Source organism: Argentina anserina, chromosome 6 (genome assembly GCF_933775445.1).
Source record: "Argentina anserina chromosome 6, drPotAnse1.1, whole genome shotgun sequence".
In the NCBI taxonomy this organism is placed as follows: domain Eukaryota; kingdom Viridiplantae; phylum Streptophyta; class Magnoliopsida; order Rosales; family Rosaceae; genus Argentina; species Argentina anserina.
In genome coordinates this window covers 22708624-22732894 of record NC_065877.1, presented here as the reverse complement: position 1 = coordinate 22732894, position 24271 = coordinate 22708624, and the positions used below count along the sequence as shown (strand labels likewise).

The following is a 24271-nucleotide window of genomic DNA, read 5'->3' as shown; positions in this document are numbered from 1 at the left end:
CAAAATGAATTTGAAATACAATCTGAACAAATTAGAATTAAAAAAAGTATGTAAGGTGAGAAGCTAAGAGAATGTAGGGTGAACAAAACAAGATTAAAATTGAAAAAAAAAATTATATTGGGTGAATAAAGTATTATTGAAAAAAGATATTTAGGTATTATAATTGGATGAATAAAATAATTTAGAAATAGAAAAAAAATATAATTAGAGTTGAAAGAGAACGTGGGGTGAACAAAATAAGTTACAATAACCGCACCCTTATCGATATTTACAAACCTTAAGTAGAACATAAAGACTAGACTACTTGAGATATAGTAAATTGGTAGTAGTGTTGAACACACACTTGCTAACTACAAAAATTTCAAGATCCTTTCTTACTTCAAGCTCCCGGTAACGATTACACGAAGATTTGAAGATTTCAAGCTTGAAGGGAAATTAACATATGTGTGTCCCTCTTTCAGTCTTTCCAAACTTTAGATGTCTTTCAAGTCAAGTCACTCAATTCAAGGTAAATACCCTTGACATCTTCATACTAAAAATCAGCTGGGTATTGTGGAACCACATAGAGTGAAGCACATCAACAACATGAAGTCATGAACTGACGAATATAACAGGGATTGTCCCAAGTCGAAATTAAATTTGGTTCAATTCCCGTGAAGAACATGAATGCTAAAAAGTACCATCTATTTATTTCCATTCCGTTTCCCGTGATTCCATAACTGCGCGCCCCAACCCAATTCAAGCTACCATTAATTCCAAGCTCACTCCTTATATATACAATCAACAATCAACAAGTCCCATCTCTCACAATCCCAGTACAAACTTGCAATCAACTAGTCACTTCTCTCTCACTCCCTCATTTCCATAACTAATACTCTAATAGTTCGTCTACTCCACGTCCAAAATGTCACTCATTTCCTCACCACCACTGTTACACTGGCTGCTTCTTGTCATGTGTCTTTGGGCACCAGCTGCGCCTTTCACGGTGATTATGTCTGATTCAGGCGGCCCCAATGCCTTGGTGGACGGGCCACAAACCGGATTCTCCATCAACAAAGATGGGGCTCGGACTGATTCACATGAGCAAGAAGCCATCTACGACATCATGCGTGCCACGGGCAACGATTGGGCCACGGACATTCCAGATGTGTGTCGTGGTCGTTGGCATGGAATCGAGTGCATGCCGGACAAGGATGATGTTTTCCACGTCATCTCGCTCTCGTTCGGGGCATTATCAGACGACACAGCCTTTCCGACTTGTGACCCGACTCGGTCCCACATTTCCCCGTCCATCACTAGGTTCCCTTACCTCCGAACACTATTTTTCTACCGTTGTTTCAATTATAACCCGCAACCAATCCCGTCATTTCTCGGCCAATTGGGTCCTACTCTCCAAACCCTAGTGCTTCGAGATAACGGACATGTGGGTCCCATCCCGACGGAGCTGGGCAATCTCACCCATTTAAGAATTCTCGACCTCCACAAAAACAATCTCAACGGTTCAATACCGGTCTCACTAAACCATATCGCCGGTTTGAAGTCATTAGACTTGAGCGGCAACTCTCTAACCGGTTCAATACCCAATTTCAGTTTCCCTATCTTGAGCATCCTTGACATGAGCCAAAATCTTCTAGCCAGTTCAATCCCCTCTTCAATTGGATCCTGCCTTGCTCTTCTCAAAATGGATTTGAGCCACAACCGGCTCACCGGATCCATACCTGACTCCTTCGGCAGCTTAAAAAACCTCATGCTGATGGACATAAGCTACAATCGACTCAAGGGTCCACTCCCACTGTGGTTTGGAACCTTAGCGTCTCTTCAAACTCTAAACCTCAAAGGAAACCCTATGGGACCAACACAAATTCCAAGGGAAGGGTTTCAAGGTATGAAGGGTTTAATGATTCTGATTCTATCAAATATGAATCTGCGTGGTCCTATACCTTCATCGATAGGTCACTTGCCAAGCCTTCGTGTGCTTCATCTTGATGGGAACCAATTGAATGGTTCAATTCCAAATAGCTTTCGAGAGCTTAAGAACGTTGCAGAGTTGAGATTAAACGACAACGGACTAGTTGGATCAGTGCCATTTGGGAGAGAAACGGTTTGGAGGATGAGAAGGAAGCTTAGACTTTACAATAATTCAGGGCTTTGTTATAATGCTAATAGTGGTTTTGAAGACAACTTGGATTCTTCTTCCAGCTTTGGGATTGGTCCATGCGAACCGCCGAGACCAAGGCCGTGAAGAATTAAAGACATTGTCGATCAGCTGATACAGTTCAGAAGTTTTTGGTCTGTGTTGAACTATTGCAAACACAAATAGGGGGCATATAAGTTTCTGCTTTGGCTTCCAATAATGAGTATGTAAGTATGTATTAATTGTACAGTATAATACACTTGGCCATCAAAATAATGAAAAATAAGCCTCTATTTCAAAGCTGTAATCAGAGTGATATGACTATATGAGATGACAATTTAATCAATGTGTGACCTTAAAAAACCTAGAAGCGGGAAACAAGCAACAAACTGGCAAGCAAACTTCTTAATCTGGGGTATAAAGAGATTTCTTAAACAACGGAGCACAATATTTAATGAGCAACACCTGATTATAGTACAACATAACTTAGTCCCACTCAGCATTAGATAGGAACTAACCACGATTACTCCAACATAACTCAAGTTACTCAACATTAGATCAGAACTAACCACAATTACTCCAACATAACTCAACATTAGATCAGTCATAGCAAGATTCATTAACTTTTCACCCAAAAAAATATCATTTACTAAAATTTAAGCATATCCTCGACTCCATCAACATAAATCTACAAATTATCCTATCTTTGAAAATACAAAAGAAAAAAAAAACCATCTCTTACCACCTATTTCATAAGCACGCTAATCGCAGCATGAATCAAACTGGAACTAGTATGAGAAGTGCGATGCTGGACAAGCGAATGAGGTCCAGTCCAAATAGACTTGCTATTCTTGGGGAAGAGAATACCACATAGATCCACAAGCATGGGATTTTCAAATTGCAAGTTTTCAGATGCTTTTACTTTCTTACGTATTTGTTGTGCTTCCTGCAAAATTACCTTGCTGAATAAATTCCAGATAAACAGAAGACTAAGGTGAAAGCCATGCACCCTTTTAGGTAGGAGCTTCCTAAACAACTCAGACTAGTAGATTGTTAGATATTTGAAGGAGAATATATGGGATCACTTTCAGCTCAATTCAGTTAATTGATTGCATCTCTATAAGACTTCTAAACTTATCTTGGGGACGCCCTAACGCGCGCTCATGGTATCATTATATCAACTCACAATGATAAGACCAATGGCTTTCTAATGATATTAACTACAAGACGAAGATGAAGTGGGTTTGAAGTTTTACACAAACTTGGAACCGATTCATCATATATATGGAGGACGATAATTTAAAGTTCTTATTTTTTTCTCATTTTCTTTTTCCTCTCTTTAGATTTGTTAATCATATCATTTCCTGGTATGACTAGACAACAGATGACATCACCATTGGTAAAATAAAGGTTAATTGAAAAGGGAGATAGAAAATACGGTACCTTCTCTTGACTATCTGCTTCAATTCCTTCCTCATGCTGCGCTGGAGTATTCATTTGTGTGTCCGTTTGCATCCCAGCATCAAGGTTTTCAGATATCATTGGTTGCAATTGTTCATTGGGCTCCTCTCTTGATTTGTCAATCTCCTGTAGTCCCTCACCATTACCTTCATCCTTCATCTCTGTCCCACTCTCTTCCTCATCCTCGTCATCGTCATCCTCCTCCTCATCCTGCTTCTGCCTCTGCTCCGATACCCCCATTTTCACCACTTCTGTTTCTTCCACCTTAGCATCTGCATTTGGGTCCAATGATCCATCCATATCTGAAGATGAATTTTCACCAGGACTCCCCGCATGTGAAGATTCCTTTAACACGGGAGATATTTTATTGATCCAGAGAAGTTTCAGAAGTATGATAATAACACCAATAGCAAAAAATCTAATAACAGTGGAACATATTCAACATTATCGCCATGATCTAGGAAATCTGTTTCTGTTCCTCACCGAGTTTTAAGCTTAGTTCTTTTGTTTTTGATTTTTTTCTTTTAATCATGGAGCGGAAAGCTTCTAGCTATCAAGTACTTAAAGAACTAATGTAGATGGTGGACCAAGCCAACAAAAAATGGTGTAATCCCAGCCTTGAGGAAATAAAACAAACGGGAATATAATGTTCAGATAACCCATTCTAAATTCATTTCAATAGATATAATTATATATGAGATGCCTATATTGTAGAAAAGTGAAAACAATCAAAAAGAGCACATAACAGTTGCCAAAAGAATGCTAAACCAAATGCAACTCTGATTTATATATGTGATCAAGGCTCACAATGAATTGATAAAAAATCTTTTGGCTTATATTTTCATAGCAAATCATCTCATAGCAGGTATATAAACTGAAATTCAATAGTCATTTCAACCGAGAACTAAACCTTCAATTTACCTCTTGTCTGAACTCCTGCGAAAGATTAATATCACTAGCCCCAAGTGGATTCTTAGCAATCTGAGCATTCTCCTCACGCTCCCTTCTACGGCGTTTTAGAACACATATAGCACATAAGCAGTCAGATTTGTGACGCCTTCTGCAAATAGAAAGAGCTTAAGAAAATAAGTAAAGATCTTTTGAATTCTAAAACAGTGAGAAAAAAATGATATTGTAGGTACAGCCTACAGCTTCCAGAGGAGATGAAGTACCCGATTTGAAAGCTATATAAGTTCATTGGCACGACATTAAAAGTAAGGTTTTTTTTATCAAAAATGATTGTCCCGTGTATAAGAGTCAAGCAAGAAAGATACATCAACAGAATAATCAAGAGCCACTCTAAATCAATATTGAGTTATACAGTCATACTATGAGCAAGTCTAGTGGTTTCCAGAGTTTATTTGAGTCTAAGGAAAATTATATGTATTTAGTCATCTACTGACAGTGTCTTGTTAGAAGACTCTTCTATGACGCTTTATCAGATGTTCAAATGAATGATAAAAAAGCAACAACTATTTCATTCATTTCCATCTGTTTCTCTGTTAAGTCTGTTCTTTGTTTAAGCATATTATTTTATAGTGAGAACAACATTAATATATGCAATCTCTTGTACACAAAATCAGAATGCAGAAACGAATATTGAGTGTAGTTGAAGATTTGGTAATATGATATCCCATGCCCTACCTTGTAGGTCTCCCTTGTCCTTTCATTCTCTTTCTCTACTATTCTTCAAAAGTCATCAACTTAAACCATTTCTTATGTCAACATATCTATCATTCTAATCCATGATAATCCTAGACAACAGTCCCCTTGTATTATCCTCACATTTGTAACTGCTACAGATGAGACAAAACAAAAAAACTACAACTTCTGAAAAATCGAGGCAAAAAGAAAATATTACTCATGTTTGTCATTTTTATGTGAAACAGTAACAGCAATTTATCCGTGGTTTTGTTGATTGCATGGGGACAAACTAAGTATAATCGCACAAATTGATGACAACTCAAGATGCAGAAATATACCCGTGACTCTTTCGTGTCTTCTGTTTTACTTGGCCACCTATATGCACTTTCCTCTGATCAGACGAGGAGATATTCTCTTGACTGCTCTCAACACCTAAGATGGAAAGGATTAAACAGGCTTAGACTGCTGTCATAAACATAAATACTAGCATTTTGTTAAGTTTAAATATAAAAGAAGTGCAGTTAAGCTATAACAATCTACTGAAAAAAAAAATCTTTATAAGCACTCCCTATCGAGAAAAAGATTCTTTAACAGCACTCAAATGCAGATAATAATCTGATATAACCACTTTGTGGCATGGATTAAGCAGCATATATTTTAAGCAACAGAAACAGAAAAGAAAAGGTAACTATCTACACATTGGCCGGAGCAGGAAGATTAAAATGTATCAACCAGTGAAAAAGTAAAATATATGAGACCCTCACCACTAGTTCCTGCAGACTGTCCACTATATAAACCAGCGGACATCCAATACTTTGAAAAGTTCTTCTTTACCCGCCTCATAAGATCCAAAATGTAGTCGCCCTTACTGTTATACTTACAACAGTTGTCCCAAATATACTGCACATCTTTGTATACATCCTCAGAATTCCTATATTTAACACCCAGTTCAAGGTTGCTGCATATTGTTCCAAAGTCCATTGGTGTATCTATCACATCAAAATAATCCTGGTTGAAGGCCACCCCACAACAAACCCCAGAAAGTAAAATCAATTCAGTGAGTAGGAATAATCAACAAGAACACACATGTATGAGCAGAATCATAATAGCTTTCAAGTAGCTCTTCTAGGGTTTTGTAACAATATTCATCTTTACAGAAAAATAAAATACATTAAAATTGTTTTCAGCCAAGAAAATTAAGTACATAAGCATACAGGTGTTACTTGTACACTTACAGGTATTCCCAAAGCTTCAGGATTGACAGGGACATTAAAAGGTTCAGCAGCATCCATTTTCATTACCTTCTTGATAATCTGTGAGGTTAATAATAATAGCAACAAAAGTTCAGCATCTAAATGAAAAATAAATATAAAACAAATCCCATAACAACAAGTGAAAGACTTGAAATCAAAACATTTATCAGCATACCGTAAGTGCAGTATCTAGGTCCTGCTTAATATATCGAGATTCAGAATGAGGCTTGTGTAGTTCTTTTTCAGGAGGACTCCCACTCTTTGCGGGTACAGGACTCGACCCTAACGACATAGAAGATTTAATCTTTATACTCCCGGCTTTCTTAGCCACATTGCCAGACGAAGTTCCACTATCCTCCATTCTGTCTTGCATTTGCAGAGTACTCTTCTCCGTATCACTCTGCGAGGAAGCAATAGCCTGAGACTCCTTTGCTTTTGGAGTCGTCATAAGCTTCACTTTAACTCTCCCCGCTGATTTCTCAGGCCCCTTGCCGACAGAGCCATCAGGACTAATATTGGCAAGATTGTAATGCTGGTCCTCCTGCAGCTGATCCTCCTCAGGAGTATCAACTTCCATACCGGAATCGTCACCACCGGCTGCCGAATCATCCAAACTGACAACAGCCAGTGACGGCGGCACAGAAGGAGCTGCTTTAGGCTTTCCTTTCTTGATCTTGTGCCCACGCTTCCTCTTCATATCTAAACCTCAAATCCGTAAGACACAGATTTCAGCGTACAATTACAGCAACAATTAATAACTCTTTGAGTCAAAACGTTAGATTATCCCTTGTAAAATTCACACTAACAAAACTAAATCAAGCAACGCCGACGCCGTTTAACAGTTCATCCAAATTGAAGTCATATATAGAGATGAACCAAAACCAAATTATGAGAGAGGGATGACCTAAATGCAGTAAAAATAGCAGAAATAGAGTAATATTTCAGTGAAATTAATCATAGTGATGAACCAAAGCAGTATAGATGACTGGAATTACAGAAGAAGATTAGGAAATTAGACGTACGATGAAAACCCTAGAAACTTAGAGAGAAGAGGTGGAAAGAGAGAAGAGATGGATGAGAGAGATTACCGGAAGGAGATACGGCAATCGGAGACGGTGGTAGAGGCGGGGGGTTGGGGCAGGTCAGAGGCGGTAAGGTTCGTGTGATTTTCCGAAACGAAAAGATAATAAAAGGGGAGAGGGATACGAGTATGCTAGTGGGCTTAATGAAACTGCGTCGTTTCGTCCCGCTCCCTCCTCGGGTTCACTGGCTCAGTGGGTTTAATAAAATTGCACCAGGATACAAGAGTTTCAAACTACCACACGAAGCTTAGAAATCGATACTCAAAAGTCAAAACAAGAATAACTAACAACAAAATACTTTTTTTTTGTTCATCAACACAAAAAATACTTGAGCAAGAAAAACAGATAGAAACTAAAAGACAAACGGAATCATGGCTTTTCCGGGTCGAATTACGATTGAATAAATGTCAGTCAAGCAAGACCGTTGTGCCAGAACGCCTGCAATCAAGAGAAGCGGACACCCAATGAGTCCAATCACATTGGGCCCAACAGCTCAACGACATAAGACGAGACCCAAAAGTCTCGAAACGGCATGCACGTCGCTAGTGGAGATGTGACTGTTGAAAACTAGACAACGGGCTGAAGGCCCATAATAGCTTCCTAGATTCAACAGTCAAATCTCCATGAGAATGATGAAATTGAACCGTGAAATACAAGCAGTCAAAAGCAGAGACAAATTCCAAGAAAAAACCGCCACATTACGACGGACTTGTTCAAACCAGAAGAGAAAAAAAAGTCATAGCCCCCCTACCACGATCGAGCAACCCATTCGAGGCTTCATCAACACACCCTAGCCCTATTCATCAGATATATGTTGTGGACAAACACGGAGAAAATAAAGGTGAGAGAATAAAGAAGAACTCACAGAAGACAAAAGTATAGTATATGTGAGTACGTGAATGTGTGAGAGAAAATAATGCAATTCCAAGAATAGCAAGATGCATCATTTCTCACTCTTTAAGTCAAGTACTATTGTCGCTCAACAATATGCAATATTCCTATATCTTCATAGAGCCACCCAACTTTTTACATATAGAAGGTCCCATATTTTGGAAGGTATTGTCTTGTAGGATCATTCACCAAAAGAACTGCCACCCCGGTCTGACATCAATGATTTGGGGGTATCCTTACTAACTAAGGTAGATGTAATGTCATGTCATTATGATCCATGTCACTATGCCCCATAGATAGGTAAACTTTTTGCAATCTCAACTTGTGAGTATTATGCAATGATGAAGAAATATTCAACTTTACTCATTACCATATGAGTAGTCTCTATCACAAACAAAGTTAGGATCTCATACATAAACTCTTCTGTCAAAATGATCTATCAACACATGTTCTACTTTTGATAAATTAAAATCCCCATGTACGTTAATTCCCATCGAGTCATCTATCCAACATTGGAGATCTGATTGTAGTAAATAAAATGTCCTAAGCTCATCTCACAAATCACTAGTTTCTTAACTAGTTGTTATAATCTCAATCTTTGGACTCAACTTCATCCAAGGCAAACGTGACATTAGCTATCTAAAAACGCTCATCTTTCTTTTGATTAGGACATTGTGGTACCAGAAATAACACTGCTTCGATCTCTGAAGGATCGCCGCCGCAGCCACCACTTACGATTTTCCTGCCATAAGTATTCTCATCCGATCTCCATTGTACATTTGTACATGTTTATTGTAAAAAGAAAGTTTCCATCAACGTGTGAAGCTTAAACCCTAAAGACGCCAAAGCATGACTCCCGTCTTCCCCACTCAAATCTCAAAGTCTATCCCAAGATTTAGATACCATTATTTCTTTTGGTTCCACAAGTTTTATATTATTTGAGCTACTATCACTCCAGTTTATGTTATCACGTAATTGTTTATCTACATAATCTTTTGGGTTCTGTTACTATCTATAGCCAACGCCGGACTGACTCCAACCACTTTGGCATATTCTATTGCCTATTTGCTGTTTCTTTTTCCCAATTCTTTGTAATTATAACGGTCAAGTAGTGCCTTCCCAATCTAAAATGAAAGTTAAAAATCACTGCTTCCAAGTTTCAGCCTTTTGGGATAGAGTTCAGTTTGTTAAGGAGCATAGTATTGTCTTCCAGTGTAACAAATTATCCATATCTAGAAAATCGAGAAGAGGAATCCAAAACGGACAGGACATAGGAGCAACCAAGACCAGATTATATATTTGTTTTAAGTTCTTGTATAGCTATCCAATTTTTATTTTTAGTTGTTATTCATATTTAAAAAAAATCAAAGGAATAAAAGTTTGGACAACCGAAACAATACACTTCCTAGATTAATGCATTATTAAAAGTAAGACATCATAATTTATTAAACAATCAAGAAAACTAATGTTGCAATTCTGAAAAACGTAGCAAGACTATTAAAATCAATTGGATGAAATAAAACGTACTGAGTTTATCACTTTATCTTCATGAGGGTCATCGATGGGTTCATTTTCCTTCTTAATTTGAAGCGATGAGTATCGATGCGCTTTATATGTCTTATTATTAGTATTAATGGTTAAAATGATTGGCTAGCTTGGAATAGATAAGAGATGGACCAGCTAAACGCAACTAAGTGCTCACAAATTTAATTCGTGATTTAAAATTTTTTATATAAAGTAAAAATGTATTGAATTTAGTAATTAGTAAATTACAGATCTCTCTCCCTCTCTAATTGTCCATACCTGCCATGCATCCTGATTTCCTGACTGTGATGACTCTGTAGAAATTACTACACAAGTAATCACCTGATTAAATTAATAACATTTAATCAAATAAAGAAGAAAAAGAAGAAAAAGGAGTGCAATCAGATGTAGCATTATACATAATAAACAATTGCAAATGTGGGTCCTAGTTATGTCTGCGGTTTGAAAATTGGTAGAGTGCTTGAAAGAGAGAAGAAAATGATAACAGCGTTTTGAAGAAGAAGAAGAAGAAGCCTCCTCTCTGGACTTTTTCTCTGCCAAAATCACACCATTTTCCAACTGCAGCTTCTTTTTTCACCAAATGACCCAACCATCACGCTTCGAATCTCACCGTGTTCGTCTCCGTCGCTTTTGCTTTCTCTCTCGCCTCCACTGACCTTCAACCAGGCCTTACAGCTCAGCAGAAGCCAACACAGCTTTGGGGTTCTGAAGAGGAGCTCAGTTTGGCTTTATTGGGTTTGTGTCGATTGGTTCGGGAGTTGGAGTTCGTTATGGGTTTTGTTAAAATGCTTTGCTGTGGAAATGGCTTCGATCGGTAAGTTAATCGTGTTTTTTTATTGGGTTTGATTGATTGTTTCTGTTGGTTTGTATTGAAGAATATATAGCAGAACATGTTTCTAGTTGACAAGATGAAATTTTGAAGTGGGTTTGATTTTTGGGGACAAGCTCATGGGTGCTGTTAAGAGCAGATTAATGTTTATGCTCTTCTGGGTTGTTTTAATGGAGCTTTAATTCTGGAGAAACACCACTGTGGGATGAGTTTCTAATCTTGAAATGAAAAGGAGCTCATATCAAAACAGACGAATAGTGAGAGGTATGGTAGAGTTGTGGGAATGAGTTTCTGAACTGATGGAACTGGTCTGGGTTTAGGTCAAGTTACACAGGCAAGGAAATGGGTCGGAGAAAAATCTTATTAGTGCAAGTGTGCAACTGTGGGTTACGATGTGGGAGGAAAAATCAGACTACAAATTAATATTAGACTAGAACTATGATGATTCAGTGAACAGTTTACAAGGACACATAACGGAAGTGAGTAGTCGAGTAGACACTATCCTCATTTCTTTCTTTGGAGATTCTATTCTGTTTCCAGTAAACTTTCAGCCTAGAAAACTTTCAACAGGGAATGCATTGTATTATTATTCTATTTTGTCCAGCCCTCCAACAAGCGAAAAAAGTGCCAAGAAATTTACTATTCTTTCTATATCATCTTTGGTATCGGTGTTTCGGTTCTTGGTCTTTGATTCCATTCAGTGCCGCTGCCTGTTCACGATCAGCAATAATGTTCTCTGCTAGCGATAGGTTCTTATGTTTAAAAAGCTTTTATCAATGTTATTTTGTACCTTGTGCTATAATTGAATGGAATCTGTTGCACAGGAAACAAAGAGGAAAGAAGCAGCTAACATGGAGAATCTTTTCCTTGAAGGAACTGCATGCAGCAACAAACAACTTTAATTATGATAACAAACTTGGTGAAGGAGGATTTGGAAGTGTGTACTGGGGTCAGCTTTGGGATGGATCACAAGTAATCATCAATAATTTTACCCTTTTTAATTCCGCTCTGAATTCTACTGGTTATTGGGTTAGTTTTAACAGTAATTGATTGATCGTAGAATATTATTTGCTACAAACTTACAAAAAATAATTATCAATCAATATTACTAGTAAAGAACTGGTTTCTATTGGTTAATTATAATTGTAAAGTTGGATGGTTAAAGTTCTCATTTATCTTTGTATACTTCTACACCATTGAAATTTTGAGTTTTGCCTTCTCATTCAGTTTTCTTATTCTTTTACTTCATTTGTAGGACATTTACTGTACTTTGGCATTTTCAATTGGGCTTTGATTTGATTATGCGTCAGTGAACTTGGTAATTTTAGAAATAATCAAATAAATAAATAAAATGTTTGGATGATGCATTAGAAATAACTCAACAAGTATGAACTGACGAATCTGGGTTTTAAAACTGGCAAGATCATTTGTAGACCTGCCATATCACTTCAATTAGAATAGTTGTAGCACATTCTTTTAATCTCAGTAGTACACATTGACAATTTGTAATCATAAGTAACAGAACATCTGAACGTTGATAGCTTAACCACACAAATCCCCATTTTTATCTTATTGTTTGTGAGGAATAACATTTCATAGTTGGTTCCCAATGCTATATTAGCTCTTGTATTACTCTTAGAAGTAGTATTATGTGAGACCATAAATATTTTAGTTCACCAATTCTTCTACTGCATTTTTAGTGTAAGATAATCTAGAGTTAATTGTTTGCTTATTTCGTACATGGTTCCCAGTGCTATATTAGCTCTCCCATTACTCTTAGAAGTAGTATTATGTGAGACCATTACTCTTTTAGTTCACCAATTCTTCTACTGTGCATTTTAGTGTAAGATAATCTAGAGTTAATGTTTGCTTATTCCGTACTTGGTTCCAACATGCTATATTAATTTTCTCTTAAAGACTTTTATTTTTTTACACATAATGCAATTCTCACAGTAATACTTTTTCTAGAGGTTATGTTTTCGTCCAACTTTTAAAGCTATGAGAACTGCATCTTCATGTTGGAATGCAGTGAAGAGATTAGATTTTAGAACACAAAACTAATAGGATGGTACTAGAGTTGTGGAGTTAATTCATTATGAAAAGAAATGTATCCAGGAGCATTGTAGTGTTATGGCTAGTTGCTGAACAATTCATGGATATTCAGCAGATTATATTGTAATTCTTTATGAAAATAAGTGTAACCACAAATGAGTGGTCACATTGAACCAATCAGATGAGTGGAAGATATACTCTAGAGATACTATTCACAAAAGAACGTGAGCAAAATCTGCAGCTACCTTGCTGAAATAATAGAGAAGGAAGCTCTCTGTGATGAGGATCTGTAAATGGAGAGAGACCAAATTTTAAATACTATAATCTTTCCTATGACTTGTTCAAGCAGCAGTTTGAAAGATATTGATTCGTTACATTATTGACTCAGCCTTCTGAAGAAGTACTTAGAATTTTTTGCTTCATTAGTAATTAACTCAAATAGAGATATAAAGAGTAAGTGGAGCCAGATTGTACTTTAAAACTTAGCACCACTAAGCAGCTTCTTCAAAAGGAAACCTTAAGTAATTTCTGGGAATCTGGGACATTGAAACTTCTTTAGACTATCGAAATTTTTATGAATGGTTGATTTGCTGTCAGGTTATGGGCTTTCTGTAAATTACTCTTCTTCTGAAATTGTATTATATGGTTGTGAAATTTGTGGGCTTTTTGGATAATTTGTTTTGGTCTGAATCAAATTTATGCAGATTGCAGTTAAAAGGTTAAAGGTCTGGAGTAACAAAGCAGAGATGGAATTTGCAGTTGAGGTTGAGATACTGGCACGAGTTAGGCATAAAAATCTGCTCAGTTTACGTGGCTATTGTGCAGAAGGACAGGAGCGATTAATTGTATATGATTACATGCCAAATTTGAGCTTGCTTTCTCATCTTCATGGTCAGCACTCAGCTGAATGCCTTCTTGACTGGACTCGGCGGATGAATATTGCAATTGGGTCTGCTGAGGGAATTGCGTAAGTACTGCACCCAATTATTTAATCTCTCCGTAATTGACTAATTATGATGCTCTCTAGTGTTAAGTGTTTATTTATCTATGCAGCTATCTTCACCACCATGCAACCCCACATATAATCCACAGAGACATTAAAGCTAGCAATGTGTTGGTAGACTCAGACTTCCAGGCTCAAGTTGCTGATTTTGGTTTTGCAAAGTTAATCCCTGATGGCGCTACACATGTGACCACAAGAGTTAAGGGTACCCTTGGCTACCTTGCACCTGAGTATGCAATGTTAGGGAAAGCATCAGAGAGTTGTGATGTTTACAGCTTTGGCATTCTCCTACTAGAGCTTGCCAGTGGCAAGAAACCCATTGAAAAAATGAGTGCAACAATGAAACGCACAATTTCTGATTGGGCACTGCCTTTGGCTTGCGAGAAGAAGCTTGATGAATTAGCAGATCCCAGGCTCAACGGCAAGTATGTAGAGGATGAGCTGAAAAGAGTCGTCTTTGTGGGCCTACTATGTGCTCACAATCATCCTGAGAAGCGACCTACCATACTGGAAGTGGTAGAGCTCTTAAAGGGAGAATCAAAAGAGAAGTTCACTAAACTAGAAAATGATGAACTATTTAAGAATCACCAAGCTGTAGACTTTAATGATGGGACGTCAGGAGCTGAAGACAGCTCAGATTTCATTTCAGAGGAAAAAGATGACAAGATGGATTCAAAGGAGTCTGAGCCTGGCATTGCACATATTGGCTGAAAAAGTGTGGTAACATGTAAATCTGGGTGTGGATTTAGACTTAAGTAAAGGTGCCACTGGCTATCCTGTCAATTTATTAGAATGGCCAGGGGCTTTTTAGTTGCAACCGTTGTTTGGGTGAGTGTTGTGTTATGTGTGCATGCCTTGTTTGCCTTTCACTCCTTTCTTTTTGTGGTTTGTAATGAGCATTTAAATGACATCAGCACTGGTTTCTGTATTCATCGGCAGTCATCATGTTAGTTGGGTGACTTAGTGCAGCAATACAAAAACGGAACATATTGGTTTAATTGTAACTTGTGAATTCTCATTTATGTTTAGATCTTGCACCATTCTCACATAATACATGCCATATTGCAACAGGTGCTATGTTGATTCTGGTCTTGCATTTTGGAAGTTCTGCATTAAGATGTGTGTACACCGCCCTCTAAGTGATCATGAAAGAGGATGTTGTTTACATAATTGTACATAGGAATCATTGGCACCTTGCTTTGTCAGTTTATTGCTTCGAATTCATGATTAGGGGAATGAATTTACTTCAGTGATCAAAGTCCATTACACTTGGAGGTTAAAATCACCTCCACATCCGGAGGGAGTACATTAGATAAAACTAAACTCGACTTTGATTGCAAAGGTAATCTAGTTAAGGTATGCACTACAGTATTAGATGTGCGACTATCCTTTGTTAATCGTGTTATAGGAGCCAACTATCCAAACTCACGGTTGGAGATGCCCTTACAAAAAAATAAACTTATATTCATACCTCATAAAATGACACATACACCTATTTCTTTTTTCATACTAACCTTAACAAAGTCAATCCATGTAAAATGACAAAAAAAAACATTAAAAGTACAAATATAAAATTATAAAAAATCAATTTCAACTCTTCTTCTACGATGTCGTCTTAAAATGAGAAAATTTTTTCACAGCAAACTACTGAGCGTAGAACATGGAAGAAAGCAAATATACTGTAGTTGAGCAAAGCATAAAGGATGCCCCGTACAAGGTATGAATTTGATGTTTGTAATTCTATTTTCTCTATAAATTGATATATTGTACTATAATTGAATACGTTCCAATGTTTAGGGTTTATGGTTTGATTTCATACCCCTCATATAATTTTAATTTCAGAAGCTAATCGTTACCTGACTATAATTTGATACCAGAAACTCAATCGTTATATAAAATATAGGCATCACTCTGAACGAAGTAGCCATTCGTTGAAAACCCTCCAGTTGAAAATCAAACCCTAGATATGGAAAGATTGTGGTTGCACTCACTGAACAAATGTGGGACTATTAGGCCTCACTTTGAAGTTGGTGTTAATTAAGGAGAAAAAAATATTGTTGGTGGCAAGCTAAGGTTCTCGATTTCTTTAATTGAGGAGAGTATTAAACAGATCATTGTCATGCACTCATGCATGTTAAATTTATTATTAAGGAATGCTGGTATTTCATAGATTTAATGTTGGTAGAGAGTTTATTGAACTGGGATAGAAGTCAAGCTTGGATTGTCCCTTCACGTTATTGCAACTTTATTATTGATGTTATCCTATATTCATCATCAATAGTCATTGGTCTGGATGGACATAGATATAATATCAAAGCTCCTTTTAAAATTCTATTTGCAAAAAAAAAAAATCAATTATCCTTGAATATAAGCTCCCTACTTTATTTTTGTAGGAAAAACAAAATGAAGGCAATGGATGTAGTCAAAGTGGGGTTAAACTGGAGTCTAACGAAGACTATACCAACGAATTCACAACTAGTCAGTTGAGTGTTGAACATTATTGATAATTATATATATATATATGCAAAATTTTGGAATATATATTTATTGGGATTAAGAATTGTTACGGTGGGATTCTGACGGGGGAATTTCAACGAATCGATGAAGTTCTCCGTCACTGTAAATTATGAACGCACGAGGTGAAGACCAGGCTAGCCGGCCTTCAACACTCTGATGCATAAATCAGCTACAAAGATGAACATGTAGAGTTAAGTAAGAGGAAGGTGAGAGTAGAGGCTTACCTTATTTGTGGAGATGAGATATCTATTTATAGAGTCAAATAAGTGTGGTCACTGAAATTACCAAACTGCTCATACATGGCTAATAATGCATGTAGTGGACTTTTGGGCCTAACTAAACCCTAAAGTGGCGATTTATGGTTACGGTAATCAAGTGTAAAGCAAATAATTCCGATGTTTAACCCTTTAAGGGGCGTATTGTTAACAAGAATGGTATGGAAAGTCCAAAGATAATAATATACATGTGGTTTGTGTAGATTTTCGAGAGTAAAAATGAGTTAACTCAATGGGTTTGTTATGTTGGTAGGAAGAATAATATGGTGATTATCATTCAAAGATCTTACACATGTGCTATTGGGGATAAGAAGAAAAAAACTAAATTGAGATTTTGTTGTGAAAGAGGTGGTGACTATAAGCATGTTGTGAAATCAAGCACTGATACTAAAACGTCAAATGTAGAAAGTAAAGAAATTACTAAAGGATCTGGTAAAAAAATAAAGAACGTCCAAGGGCTAGTGGTTCAAAAACATATGGGTGTCCATTCATACTGAGAGGCATAAATTTGGTTAGAGATGAATGGAAGTTACAGGTGACATGTGGTGTTCATAATCATCCTCGTTCTCAATCTCTTTATGGTCATTCTTATGCAAGGAGATTATCAAATGATGAACATGCAATGATAGTGGATTTGACAACCAGCCTGATGAACCAAAAGACATTTTGACATCTTTCAAGAAATGAGATCCAGAGAATGACACAACTATAAAGAGGATATACAATGTAAGTAGTGCATAGAATGAAGTTGTTGGTTGGACGATCACAAATGCAAAGTTTGCTACATAAGTTGTCAGAACACAATTATGTTGAGCACCATAAGAGCAAAGGTGATATTGTTACTGATATATTTTGGTGTCATCCTTATAGTCTTCAGATCTTACGTGCACTTCCTCATGTACTTATCATGGATTGTACCTATAAGACCAACAAATATTGTATTCCACTTTTTGAAATTATGGAGGTGACCTTTGCTAAGATGACTTTTAATGTTGTATTTGTCTACATCTCAAGAGATCAAGAAAGAAGACCATTACACATGGGCTTTGAGTAGATTGAGAACTCTTATATATTAGTGTACTCTAGGAGTTTTTGTGATGGACCGTGAGTTAGCATTAATAAATAACATAGGAAAAATATTTCCTGACTCACGACATCTCTTGTGTAAATGGCACATCAACTAAAATGTGATGAATGAGTGCAAGAAAAAAGTTGTGACTACTGAACTGTGGAATATGTTTCTCTCGACTTGGAACATTGTTATTAAATCTACAACTGAAACTGGGTACTGGGTGAATCTCAAGTAATTAAAATCGAAAGTTAGTACATATCCTAATCAGCTTCATTACTTGAAGAGAACTTGGTTTGACAATTATAAAGAGTGATTCGTCGTTGCATGGGCAGATACTTGCATGCATATTGGTATTACTACGTCAAATAGGTATCTTTTATGTTCATTTCTACTTACATTAGTCATGCAGATTTTGTTGTATGTGCATCTTTAAATCTGAAATTTTTATTTTGAGTATGGTGGAAAGTGCATATGCAAAGTTAAAGAGACAGTTGAACACTATCCAATTGGATTTTAATAATTCATGGGATCATATGCACTTACTGATGAAGTTGCATCGTACAGAAATTAAGACATATTTTGAGAAAAGTAGGTGTTTTTTGCAGCATGATTTTAAGCATGACTACTTAAAGGAGCTAATAAGTCATGTGTCTACCAATGCCTTGAACAAGATAGCGTGCGAAGCTAATATGTAATTTTTTTGTATATTTACATGTATACACACACATTTTAATTTTTAATTACTTACTAACCCATTTATTACATTTTATTAAATGTAGGGACAAATCAATTAAGAAAGATGTAGCCTGTTGTGGTTGTGGTATACGTGTTACACACGGTTTACTTTGTGCGCATGAGATTGCAGAGTACAAACGCTCTAATTAACCAATTCCTATTGATGCGGTCCATAGTCATTAGAGACAGTTGGGTATCAACGAAGTTATGCAAACTAGTATGACCCAAGAACAAGTTCCGGTAAAACAACATATACTACGATTAGAGACATGGATTTCATAACAAAATGATGAAGATACACGTTAACTATTGATAAAGATTGATGAGTTGATAAATCCAGGTAGTACTTTCCTAAAAGAGCCTACAAAAAAGCGAAAACGAAAGGGCGTTCATAAAAGATTGACACTAGCACTCGCTGCTTGCTATTTGCCTTTGAGATAGAAAATACCATGCATAGTCTTGACAGTTACTCGCAAGCACCTATTATTTATGAAGTAGGTCATAATGTTCCCCATGGTCCTATCATTCATTTGCAGAATACTACATCAAGTACAAAGTCCAAGGATTGTACAACTACAGTTAAGGTACAATGTCTTTCCCATAATTTACATTTTATTTCTTAGATTTTCTACCCGAGTTCATCTGCATCATAATAAAAGTATTTGTTTGAACTTTGTAGAGCAAGAAGATACTAGACATCCCCTTACAAACAAATATAATTTGCAATTTCGACTTGGGATGCAACCTTATATTGAAGGTGCATATGATGTTGATTTTGATGGCAATTACAGAAGAGTTGTGGCTTCAAGGATGAGTTTCGTCAAAAATCATAGCGCAAGGTTCGTAAGGATCTGATAAACGAGTTGCAAAGCAAATGAGAATTGTATGAAATTATCTTTGGTGGAACTAAGGAGATTGAAATTGCTCAAAAAACGCTTCAACACTTAAACTCTGGATTTACATCGAAAAAATACTTGATGTATTTTCCAGAAATGAGGCATTTGATTGCAATATGAGTTGTAGAAATCAGTGATATATTGCATATATAATTTAATAAGCTGAATTATCAATAATTCTAAATCAGAAATGAAGAACACGAAAAGAAATTCAACTAAAATACCGAACAATTTGTTATGGAAGAACTAGTCGAGACGTGTGTGATACCACACTGTCCTTAAGACGTTTACGCCTCCTCTACCGGTGCAAGGATGCTTGGCGCTTGTCTCCCAGGATATAACGACTAAACAATTCTAGAAAGTTGCACTACTAGAACCCTCAACGAACTCGAAAGGTACCTCTATCTATCACCAGAGAAGAACTAAGAACTTTGAGAGTGGGAGAGAAATGTGTTTCGAATGGGATGATTTACAATGAAAGGATGATGGCTATTTATACTGTGAGGATTTGCAATCAGCAATTAATAAGATGGCTGTTATAGAAATCAAAAAATCATAACATATATGAGTTACATATGTTACAAACAAACATTGATTTCAATTCTGTTATAATTCTCAATAACACACAATAACTCAGTTGTTACAAAAGAAGAATTTGAACAGTCAAGAGAATTTGAAAAGTCAAAACCGAATTTTCGGAAATGCAAAAAGAATCTGCGTTCCGACCCTCAATTCGGTGTTGCATTCGTGTCCGCAGGTCGCACGGGCATACACGAGTTTCCCTTGCGACCTAGGATTTGCACCCCCCTGCGCGTGCGCGAGAGGGTATAAGGGGGTTTACACACTTTACAATCCATACACAATGAATTCTATATAAAGTCTTTTCAACACTTCTCTTTTCCAATGTGGGACAAATACATTTCCCTCATTCTAAGTAGCCATCTTTGAGTGACAATTTCTTATTCACCCACAAACTAAATTACACAAACAAACATAAGATCTTGTAGCCCTCATTATGGAGAACTCAAATCTATGTTCATCTTTGATTAATTATAAGTTTAACTTAATTTAATTAATCAATTAAAATTTGGTTTTAAATGGTTTTTCCAACCATTTTTTCCAACAATTCCCCACATGAATGAAATTGGCCACCAAAGACTCGATAGAATTTGGTGATAGATTTCTACGGTTGAAACCTGCATAGGATAGGTAGGTTTGACCCTTTGAACCTTCCCTTATAAAAGTATGCTTACTTTACTAACTAAATAGTAGACGCGATGTCTTTGAACTATTCGTCATTTGTGTACATGATAACATACTTTACACAGGAGTCTCCCTGGTACACTTCGGTTCTCATTTTTGTGCCCATTTTGGCCATGGAACACACGCCTGGTTCTGCAAGTAGTTTGATAAGAGTTATGACCTCATTAACTCCCTTAGAAGCGGCCTCACTTCTCTCTTGCATAGGTGATCTCTTAATTAAGAGTAACCCGCATTACTCTGCTCGATTTCTTGACGCATAAGAATCATTAAAAGTTTTAACTTAACCTCATCCTTTACGGGTATCACTGGTTTTTTATCATAGGAATGGACTTGGGGAACTCCCCACAGTGATCCGAACTAATCTCTACAGTTTGGTTTTCCCTTTTGAACCTAGATCTTGGGATCTCGAGTCAGCTAGGTTGGGTATCCACTGTAGTGATTTTTAATTTCCAATGGGCTTTAGTCTCATTCCCTTCGATGATTTTTCAACTAACTCTCTGTTTAACCCTTTAGTTAAAGGATCAGCAATATTATCCTTAGACTTTACATAGTCTATAGAGATAACTCCAGTTGAGAGTAGTTGTCTAATGGTATTATGTCTTTGACGAATGTGTCTAGACTTACCATTATACATCTTACTCTGTGCCCTGCTAATTGCAGATTGACTATCACAATGTATACCGATCGTAGGCACATGTTTTGTCCATCTAGGAATGTCCTCTATGAACTGGCGTAGCCATTCTGCTTCCTCCCCACATTTGTCTAGTACTACAAACTCAGACTCCATTGTGGACTAGTTATAATTGTTTGTTTTGAGGACTTCCAGGACACGGCTGCACCCCCTAGCGTAAATACATATCCGCTAGTAGACTTTGAGTCTTTCATGTCAGATATCCAGTTCGCATCAGTGAACCCTTCTATAACAGCTGGGTATGATGTATAGTGCAACCCGTAGGTACGAGTATACCTTATGTATTTGAGTACTCTTCCAATCGCTTGCCAATGCATAGCTCCAGGATTACTCGTGTACCTACTTAGCTTATGAACCACATAAGCTAGATCTTGTACAACTTGTTAAGTACATTAGACTCCCAATTATTCTTGAATACTCTAATTGAGAAACACTTTCACCTTTATTCTTGAACAAATGTAGATTCAAATCTACAGGAGTTCTGACAATTCCAGAACTTTCCTTGTCAAAATTCCCAAGAATATTGTCCACATAGTGTGTTTGACTCAACACTAGCCCTTCTGATGTTCTCGTAATTTAAAAATGACATCAGCAAGTCCCAAGTCTTTCATGTCAAACTTAGAATTCAACATGTCTTTAGTAGACTTGATCATCTTATCGTTGCTCCCAACGATAAGCATATCATCCACATACATACATAAAATGATATATCCATTTTCAGTGTCTTTGATATATACACACTTATCACCTTCATTTATTCTAAATCCACTAGTGATCATGGCATTATCAAATTTCTCATGCCATTGTTTTGGTGCTTGTTTTGAGCCATATAATGACTTAACCAATCTGCACACCTTCTTACTCTGAGAAGGAGCAGAAAAACCTTCTGGCTGTTCCAAGTAGATTTCTTCTTCTACATCTCCATTTAGGAAAGCCGTCTTTACATCCATTTGGTGCACTTCAAGTTTATGCAACGCTGCACTTGCAAGTACCATCTGTATGGATGTTATTCTCGTCACAGGAGAACAAGTGTCAAAATAAACCAAACCCTCATTTTACCTATAGCCTTTAATAACAGGTCTAGCCTTGTACTTGTCTATTGACCCATCAACTTTTAATTTCGTTTTGAAAATCCACTTGGAAGTCAAAGGCTTACATCCAGGTGACAAATCCACTAATTCCCAAGTGTGATTTTGCATGATGGAGTCAACCTCACTTTTGATTGCTTCTTTCCATAGAGGACCATCAATAGAGCTAACTGTCTCTTTGAAGGTACGGGGATCACCTTCAACCATATATGACAAGAAGTCAGGTCCATAGGACTTTGCGGTCCTTGCCCTTTTACTTCGTCTTGGTTCAACCTCAGACTCGGATTCGGACTTCGACTCAGATTCTTGATCCTGAGCATCATCAGTTTCGGCTCGGTTGTCTTCACGTGCCCGTTTAGAAGAATTAAATTCCTCTCTAGACTTCCGTGGAAATACATTTTCAAAGAAAGATGCATTTCTCGATTCCATTATCGTATCCTTATGAATTTCAGGAATATTCGAATCGTGGGCTAGGAATCAATAAGCTGAACTGTTATGTGCATATCCAATAAAGATGCAATCACTGTTTTAGGCCAATTCTTCACCTTTTTAGGTTTAGGAATTTTCACTTTTGCCAAACATCCCCATACTTTTAAGTATTTATAGGATGGTTTTCTCCCTTTTCATAACTCATATGGAGTTTTCTCTTCTTTCCTTTTGGGCACCTTATTTAAAAGGTAATTTGCCGTGAGAATCGCGTCTCCCCACATGTTGGGTGGCATCCCAAAACTGAGTAGCATAACATTCATCATATCCTTTAGAGTATGATTTTTGTGTTTTGCTACACCATTTGATTGTGGTGAGTATGGAGCAGTCCTTTGATGTATAATCTCATTCTGAGCACAAGTCTCAGCAAATGGCGATTTATACTCACCTCCTCGGTCACTTCTTAGTGCCTTAATTTTCTTGTTGAGTTGGTTCTCAACCTTTTTATAGAGAATGAACTTCTCTATGGCCTCACTTTTGCATTTTAGCAAATTCACATAGCAATATTTCGTGCTATCATCTATGAAGGTAATAAAGTATTTATTATTCCCTCTAGATACTGTTGATTTTAAATCACACACATCTGTATGAATCAGATCAAGGGGTTCATTGTTTCTTTCAATACTTTGGAAGATGATCTAATCAGTTTTGTCTCTACACAAGTTCACACTTGTGCATGTTAATTGACATATATTATATTCTTCACTACCATAAATTAGGAAGACTGATATAGGTGTAATATCTAGTTTTTGACAATAAACAATCCACCACCCATGGCTCTATGTCAATTTTAGACAAAACACATTTGTCAACATGGAGTTTTATACTTATAAAACCCTTAAGAACATACATCAATTTATTCGATAATTTCAGTTCTGTTCTACAGATCAATCCAAAAACTTGGCTTGGTCATACCATAGTTCTAAGTCATTTAGTCCACAGTCATAATCACTGACTTTTTCCATGCTATCATCTGATATCATACAACAGAGGTTCATGTCTGCAACCTCCTGAGTGACGGCTTCAATCAGGTTTGCCTCTCTCTTTTTGTTCCTCTTTGGTTTGTTGCAGTCCACAGACTTGTGACCAGTCTTGTCACAGTTGTAGCACTTGCCTTCAAACCTTGGCTTCTTGGAGATGCCTCCTTTCGGCCCCAGCTTGGACCCTTGATACTTGCCTTTCTTGTTCTTGGAACCTTGACCATGTTCCATCATGTTTGCCTTGGCAGAGACGCCATTGATCCATGTTTTCTTTTCGGATCCTCGGTTGTCTTCCTCAATGCGAAGTCTAACCTCTAGATCCTCCATGGTCATTTCCTTTCGCTTGTGCTTCAAATAATTCTTGAAGTCTTTCC

General features: G+C 37.0%; 3 protein-coding genes across 4 annotated transcripts; 2 read left to right on the top strand and 1 right to left on the bottom strand.

Annotated features, from left to right (window-relative positions):
* Positions 1-904: 904 nt before the first annotated feature.
* On the top strand, positions 905-2242 carry LOC126797090 (protein TOO MANY MOUTHS). The gene has a single exon (XM_050523770.1). The coding sequence runs from the start codon at positions 905-907 to the stop codon at positions 2240-2242; it is 1338 nt and encodes a 445-aa protein (XP_050379727.1).
* Positions 2243-2712: 470 nt separating this feature from the next.
* Positions 2713-7700, bottom strand: LOC126799978 (uncharacterized). 2 transcript variants are annotated; one of them, XM_050527241.1, is made up of 8 exons: positions 7581-7700; positions 6668-7191; positions 6475-6552; positions 6004-6247; positions 5578-5671; positions 4517-4655; positions 3578-3940; positions 2713-3080 (listed from the first exon to the last, which is right to left on the bottom strand). In XM_050527241.1, exons 2-8 carry the CDS (start codon positions 7187-7189, stop codon positions 2880-2882), a joined length of 1641 nt encoding a protein of 546 aa, XP_050383198.1. In that variant the 5' UTR covers positions 7190-7191; positions 7581-7700; the 3' UTR covers positions 2713-2879. The 2 variants fall into 2 exon arrangements, with proteins under 2 accessions (XP_050383198.1, XP_050383199.1); XM_050527242.1 differs by having other exon boundaries at positions 6668-7197; positions 7581-7657.
* Positions 7701-10501: 2801 nt separating this feature from the next.
* LOC126799980 (PTI1-like tyrosine-protein kinase At3g15890) lies at positions 10502-14898 on the top strand. Its single transcript, XM_050527244.1, has 4 exons — positions 10502-10824; positions 11664-11811; positions 13596-13858; positions 13945-14898. Exons 1-4 carry the CDS (start codon positions 10781-10783, stop codon positions 14603-14605), a joined length of 1116 nt encoding a protein of 371 aa, XP_050383201.1. The 5' UTR covers positions 10502-10780; the 3' UTR covers positions 14606-14898.
* The last annotated feature ends 9373 nt before the right edge of the window (positions 14899-24271 follow it).